The sequence below is a fragment of the Piliocolobus tephrosceles genome, chromosome 21 (assembly GCF_002776525.5).
Source record: "Piliocolobus tephrosceles isolate RC106 chromosome 21, ASM277652v3, whole genome shotgun sequence".
NCBI lineage: Eukaryota > Metazoa > Chordata > Mammalia > Primates > Cercopithecidae > Piliocolobus > Piliocolobus tephrosceles.
The window spans coordinates 52,478,375-52,485,827 of record NC_045454.1 but is presented as its reverse complement, the minus strand read 5'-3'; the positions used below and the strand labels follow the sequence as shown (position 1 = coordinate 52,485,827).

At 55.8% G+C, this 7,453-nt stretch overlaps 1 protein-coding gene across 2 annotated transcripts in view; it reads right to left on the bottom strand.

Annotated features, from left to right (window-relative positions):
• The window catches only part of ODF3L2 (outer dense fiber of sperm tails 3 like 2), a 7,906-nt gene extending 6,809 nt beyond the window's left edge, over positions 1-1,097 (bottom strand). Inside the window, exon 1 of one of the 2 annotated variants that reach the window (XM_023195732.1) lies at positions 735-1,097. In XM_023195732.1, the coding sequence (XP_023051500.1) occupies positions 735-861 (127 nt within the window). In that variant the 5' untranslated portion in view covers positions 862-1,097. The remainder of the gene's footprint in view (positions 1-734) is intronic. The other variant, XM_023195733.1, reaches the window with a different exon arrangement.
• Positions 1,098-7,453: the final 6,356 nt, after the last annotated feature.

The following is a 7,453-nucleotide window of genomic DNA, read 5'->3' as shown; positions in this document are numbered from 1 at the left end:
GCCCCTCACCCTCGGGCACAGATGGGGAGACTGAGGCCCAGGCAGAGCTACACGGTCACAGATGGGGAAACTGAGGCCCCGGCACAGAGATACACAGAGGTGGGGAAACTGAGGCCCAGGCTGAGATACACAGTCACAGATGGGGAGACTGAGGCCTGAGCTTCCCAGAGCTATACGGTCTCAGACACCATGTGTTGTGACTTCTGCAGAATGTCGTTGCCACAGGAGTCAGGAGAGACCACAGAACCAGCCCGAGGACCTGGCTCGGGGCTTGACTCCAGCTGCTTGTTGTGGTGAGGAAACTGCGGCCGAACCGGGCCCTCACCGAGGCCGGCAGCTGACGTGGTTCCCAGCGGAGCACCCTCCGCACACGCGCCCTTGCCCTGCCCCGCGTTGTCTACGGCGCCCGTTCCCGAGGGCCACGTTGGACACATTCCCTCCTCCCCGTGTCTCCCGCCTGATCGCTGTGGCTTTGCCCCCTGCTGTACCCACAGCCCCTGGAAAGGGCCCGGCCCAAAAACACTCAGCTTCCTTTGGACAGAAACATACTCAGGGCCCATGACAACCCCGAGTCCACACCCAACCTGCCGGAAGGAAAACTGAGGTTTGGGGAAAGGCAAGGACTTGCCTGGAACTCCAGCCTCCTGCTGGCTCCCAGAACATTCCAGAAGCCGCAGAAGTGGGGGGAGTGGAGCAGGAAAGGGTCCCACCTGTCCCCCGTGGCTGGCACGCACCGTTCTCCGGGGTGGCCGTCCGACAGGCCTTCCTCAGGCCGCTCTCCGGAATCTGGCCGTCCGTCACTCCCCGGCCAAGGGGGGCTGTGGCCAACCGTGCGGCGGGGTCGCAGCTGAGGGTCCCCATGGTGGGCAGGCGATGGCCCCGGCAGCACCCACGGGGCCTGGTGCTACCTCCTGAGCCTCAGCAGCTCTGGCGGCCACAGGCCCAGGCACCGTCCCCACCTTCACGGCCTCAGCACACCCTCCCACGACCACAGCTGCACAGACAGCCCCTTGTCCCACAACAGGGAGTCGTGGGGCCCTGGCCTGAGGCAGGCTGGTCGGCCGGACACTGGCCTGGAAGTGGGGCCGGGATCGAGTGTCGGCCAGGCGGCTGGACGGTCCAGGAAGGAGTCCGGTGTCAGCAGAGTGTGCCTCCCGGGAGCCAGCAGAGCTGGGCAGCTGGGGCCAGAGCCAGCCCCAGGGAACTAGACCTGCAAACGTGACACCCACAGCCTCACAGCAGGAGGGACTGGCGGGGTCGTGGGCGGCGTGCCCCCATTCTACACCTGGGGAAACTGAGGCACAGCCCAAGGTCATACAGCAAGTTCACAACTCTGGGAGTTGCAACTCGGAGCCAAGAAGCATTCGCTGCCCCATCCTGTCACTCATTCCTCCCATAAGCACGTACTGGGCACCGACTGTGTACCAGTCTCTGTTTGGGGTGGTGAGAACTGGACAGGAACAGACAGAAAAGAAGATGTTCTCGGGATAGGAGAGAGACAGTCGTCAGTAAATGTGATAAGTGAACACAGTCTGGTGTATGAGGAGGCACTGAGTGTGATTGAAAACGCAGACGGGTTTGGGGTTCAGGGTGGCAGTGTGGGTGCAGGCGAGCCCCGCGGAGACGGTAAAACCGAACAGTCCCGAAGCAGGTGAGGAGGCAGCGTACAGAGACCTGTGAGGAGCGCACGTCAGCGTGAGGGACACCTGGGCACAGGCCCTGGGGCAGCGGCGAAGACAGAGGGCAGGTGAGAGCCGTCCTCACTGCCTCCAGAAGTCTGCGGGATTTAAACCGCAGTGGATTTTGATTCACTGAAGGCAACCACTGCGTGAGGCTCCAAGAAGAGGCTCAGAAAACTGCCAAATGCGAGGCACATTCCTGTCTCTTCCTTGTTCGTTTCTGTATTTTTTGGAGCCTTTTGCAGTGTAATTTTTTTTTTTTTTTTTTTTTTTTTTTTTGAGACAGAGTCTTGCTGTGTTTCACCATGTTGGCCAGGATGGTCTCGATCTCCTGACCTCGTGATCCACCTGCCCCGGCCTCCCAAAGTGCTGGGGTTATAGGCGTGAGCCACCGCACCTGGCCTATTTATTTTTATTGAGACTGCTGTTGCCCAGGCTGGAGTACAGTGGTGTGATCTCAGCTGGCTGCAACTTCTGCTTCCCGGGTTCAAGCCAGTCTCCTGCCTCAGCCTCCCGAGTAGCTGGGACTACAGGTGCCACCACCACACCCGGTTAATTTTTTGTATTTTTAGTAGAGACGGGGTTTCACCGTGTTGGCCAGGATCGTCTCGATCTCCTGACCTCGTGATCCGCCCGCCTCGGCCTCCCAAAGTGCTGGGATTACAGGCGTGAGCCACCGCACCTGGCAAAGTAATTTTTTTTTGAGACAGAATTTCTCTCTGTCACCCAGGCTGGAGTACAGTGGCGCGATCTTGGCTCACTGCAACCTCTGCCTCCCGGGTTCAAGCGATTCTCCTGCCTCAGTCTCCTGAGTAGCTGAGATTACAGGCACCCACCACCATGCCTGGCTAATTTTTGTATTTTTAGTAGAGATAGCGTTTCACCATGTTGGCCAGGCTGGTCTCGAACTCCTGATCTCAGATGACCCACCTGCCTCAGCCTCCCAAAGTGCTGGGATTACAGGCGTGAGCCACCACACCTGGCCTGCAGTGTAATTTTCTAACAGTTTTATTGATATAATTCACATACCCTACAATATGGTAATTTTAATGCACTGCACAATATTTTAAAACGTTTTGAAAGCCTGGACAGGCCCAGCGCAGTAGCTCACGCCTGTAATCCCAGCACTTTGGGAGGCCGAGGCAGGTGGATCACGAGGTCAGGAGATGGAGACCATCCTGGCTAACACGGTGAAACCCCATCTCTACTAAAAAATACAAAAAACTAGCCGGGCGAGGTGGCGGGCGCCTGTAGTCCCAGCTACTGGGAGGCTGAGGCAGGAGAATGGCCTGAACCCGGGAGGCGGAGCTTGCAGTGAGCCGAGATCGTGCCACTGCACTCCAGCCCGGGCGACAGAGTGAGACTCCGCCTCAGACAAAAAAAGATAAAAGAAAAAAAGAACGCCTCCTCCCAGCCCAAAAAAAGCTGGTTCTTTAAAAGCTTAAATGAATGTGATGAATCTTTAGACTGATCAAGAAAGAAATGAGGAAGAACATCACCAGTGTCAGAGTGAAAGGGGTGTCGCTCCAGACCCCCCCCCACACACACACACGGGGAAGGGGCGTCGCTCCAGACCCCACACACGGGGAAGGGGCGTCGCTCCGGGACCCACACACAGGGAAGGGGCATCGCTCCGGGACCCACACACGGGGAAGGGCGACTCGCTGTCATGAAGCCACAGAGGAAAGTTCCCATCCCTCTTGCATGAATGAGGAATCGTTTCCCAAGTTTCTCCTTATTCCGTGTTACCACATCTCAGCTCTCAGGCACTCTGGGGCATCTTTTGCTTTTGTTTTTGTTTTGTTTTGTTTTGAGATGGAGTCTCCCTCTGTTGCCCAGGCTGGAGTGCCGTGGCGCGATCTCAGCTCACTGCAACCTGTGCCTCCTGGTCTCAAGCAATTCTTGCGCCTCAACCTGCCCCGAATAGCTGGGACTACAGGCATGTGCCACCACGCCGGGCTAATTTGTGTATTTTTAGTAGAGTCAGGTTGGATGGCCGGGCTGGCCTCGAACTTCTGACCTCAGATAATCCACCTGCCTCAGCCTCCCAGAGTGCTGGGGTTACAGGCATGAACCACCACCCCCTGCCCTGCAGGCATCTTCTTGTCTCGTTATCACAGCATCTCGGTGAGGGAGGCACTGCCACAAACCCTAATCTGTTGTTACAGATGGGGAAACTGAGGCTCTGGGAGACAGTAACATGCATTGAGTCCCTCAGTAACTCATCAGCGGATCCAGGACTTGAACCCAGGGTTGTCGGACTCAGATTTAATATCAAAGCTTCGGGCTAAGTGCTTCTGGGTTCCTATCCCAGAGCAACTTTCCAGAAACACTTAGAATTATCGTGTGGATCCCTGCAGCCCTCAGTATAAGACCCAAATGCTCACCGTGGCACGCAGGCTCTCCGTGGCTTTGTCTCCACCTCCCCCTGCCCTCTCATCCTGTTGCTGTCCCCTTTGCTGCTCTACTCTGGCCATCCGGGCCTGCTGGCCCTCCCTCGAGCCCCTAAGACGGTCCCCACCTTGGCCTCTGCCTGAGTTCTCTCTGCCTGAGGTGCCTCTGCCAGCAAACCAACCCTTGCTGGCTCCTTCCTCGGTCACGAGGGCCCCCAGCCACAGGCCCTGTCACCGCCCAACCCTGGACACACCATTTGCTTGTTTCCAGAGGCAGCACAAACTCCAGAGACACAGCAGGAAGGGGTGCTGAGGAGGGAGAGAGGAGGAAGACCCCAAATCCCTCGGCCAGTCAACGCCGCTCAGCCAGAAGTGCAGGGTCAGGGCTCCCAGGGCTAGAGAGACAGAGGAGACGAGGGCCTAGAAGTTCTTCCCCTAACTCCATCCCTCCTCACATCCGTGTCACCAGGTCCAGGCCACACCAGACAGCCACGAAGGGCAAACAGCTGGAGACCTTGGTTCCAGCCGGGACTCGGCCCCAATTGACTCAGTTTCCCCTCTGTGACATGGGCTGTCAGACCCCTACAACCAGGTTCCAGCCAGGACTGGCCCCACCTGCCTCCGTCTCCCCTTTTACGTGGGGTGGAACCAAAAGCTAACACAGGAAGGACAGGACAGAAATCCGGCCAAGCCAACAGCGTGTTGCTGTGAGGACGCTGAGGGCCCGGCAGCCTCACTGGACCGAGCTGGGCCCCCTCCAGCCTCCAGTCCCCTTCTGATCCGATCGCACCAGATTCTATCACCTCTGTCTTCAGCTGGGAGCTTGTCTCAACTGCCAAGCAAAGAGCTTGCAAATGAGATGCAAATGAATTCAACGCACATGCAGAGGAGCCCTGATTTTAATCCTGTCTGTTGGACAGAAGAGACTAAATCCCAACAGTGAAAATAAGGGAGGCTGGACTGGATGAGAGGCCGGGTGCCGGTCCCACGTCCACCCGCCCAGCTGCCGGCTGCAGGGGAGGGACGTCACTGCCTGGCTCAGTGTCCTGGGAGGTGACGCTGTAGGTGCTCCCGACACCCTTGTTCTCGCTGTAATTAGGAATTCAGCCAGTGTTTATTTGGGGCCAGGCCCTGCTCAGGTGCTGGGAAAACGGGAGGGGACAGAACACACAAGTTCCTCGTCCTCCGTTTCCCTCGAGACAGGCAGGCAGGTAAGTGAAACTTACGTGAGTGCAGAGGGCACGTCACTATGGAGAAAACGTGGGAGAAGGGGCGTGTTAGAGGCCGAAAGAATGAGGGCCGTGATCAACTCAGTACAGCACTGGGGGCTATAGGAGTAAACGGCAAACTGTTCTCACAAACGCAGAATGTTGGCAAACTGACAAACTGCGTCTGCTGCACAGAAGGGCTGCCGAGGGCGTCACCACCCAGGCACGAGATTTCTTACGACTAGACATAACTGAAGCCTGCCAGTAACAACATGAACCTGTGATCAATTAAACAGCTGATCAATCCTTACCTCCTCCTCCCTGCTCTTGTTACCCAATAAATACAAAGGGCTGTAGAAGCTCAACAAGCAGCCTTTGCTCACTAAGATCAGGGAACCCTTTTCTCTTCTTCTTCCTTTATTATTATTTTTTTTTTTGATGCAGTTTCACTCCTGTCGCCCAGGCTGGAGTGCAGTGGTGCGATCTCGGCTCACCACAACCTCCGCCTCCCGGGTTCAAGGGATCCTCCTGCCTCAGCCTCCCGAGTAGCTGGGATTAGAGGCATGTGCCACCACGCCTGGCGAATTTTCTATTTTTAGTAGAGACGGGGTTTCTCCATTTTCTCAGACTGGTCTCGATCTCCCGACCTCGTGATCCTCCCGCCTCGGCCTCCCAAAGTGCTGGGATCACAGGCGTGAGCCACGGCACTCGGCCCCTTCTTCTCTCTTTTCTTCTCTTTTCTTCTTCCCCATGTTGCCCTTCCTTTAAAAGTTTCTTTTGTCTTAAGTTTTCATTTCTATTTAAAAGTTTATTTTGTTTCTTGTTATCGTTTTCAACTTCGTCCCTTCCTTCAGTCTTATGACCGTCTCAAGCAGTAACAGTAGTAACTGCAGTAACAAGGGTCTGGGGCAGTAACAGGAGTAACTGCTGGGACTTGGGCCACGTGAAAGCTGTGGGCAGGGACGCGTCCCAACCAGCGCTCACAGGCGCCCTCTGGTGACATCTGGGGAGCAAAACGTGGGCGGTGCCGGGAGAGGGCGGTGCCGGGAGAGGGCGGTGCCGGGAGAGGGCGTCACATGCTGGGAAGGATGATGGGGATGGTTGACAGAAAGGATAACTGGAAGGAAGGATGATAGGGAAGGATGGTGGGAAAGATGGTGGGAAGGATGATGGGAAGGATGATGGAGAAAGATGATGGAGAAGGATGACGGGAAGGATGATGGGGAAGGATGACGGGAAGGATGACGGGAAGGATGACGGGAAGGATGACGGGAAGGATGGTGGGAAGGATGATGGGAAGGATGATGGAGAAGGATGGTGGGAAGGATGATGGGAAGGATGATGGGAAGGGTGATAGAGAAGGACGATGGAGAAGGATCACGGGAAGGATGACGGGAAGGATGATGGGAAGGATGATGGAGAATGACAACAGGAAGGATGATGGAGAAGGATGATGGGAAGGATGATGGGAAGGATGGTGGGAAGAATGACAGAGAAGGATGACAGGAAGAATGATGGAGAAGGATGCCGGAGAAGGATGATGGGAAGGATGACGGGAAGGATGGTGGGAAGGATGATGGGACAGATGGTGGGAAGGATGATGGAGAATGACAACAGGAAGGATGACGGGAAGGATGATGGAGAAGAATGATGGGAAGGATGACGGGAAGGATGATGGGAAGGATGGTGGGAAGGATGACAGAGAATGATGACAGGAAGGATGATGGAGAAGGATGATGGAGTAGGATGATGGAGAAGGATGATGGGAAGGATGACGGGAAGGATGATGGAGAAGGATGGTGGGAAGGATGACAGGAAGGATGACGGGAAGGATGATGGGAAGGATGGTGGGAAGGATGACAGAGAATGATGACAGGAAGGATGATGGAGAAGGATGATGGGAAGGATGATGGAGAAGGATGATGGGAAGGATGATGGGGAAGGATGATGGAGAAGGATGACGGGAAGGATGATGGAGAAGGATGACGGAGAAAGATGACGGAAAGGATGACAGGAAGGATGACAGGACAGATGGGAGGGATGATGGAGAATGACGACAGGAAGGATGATGGAGAAGGATGACGGGAAGGATGGTGGGAAGGATGATGGGAAAGATGACAGGAAGCATGATGGAGAAGGATGGTGGGAAGGATGATGGGAAGAATGGTGGGAA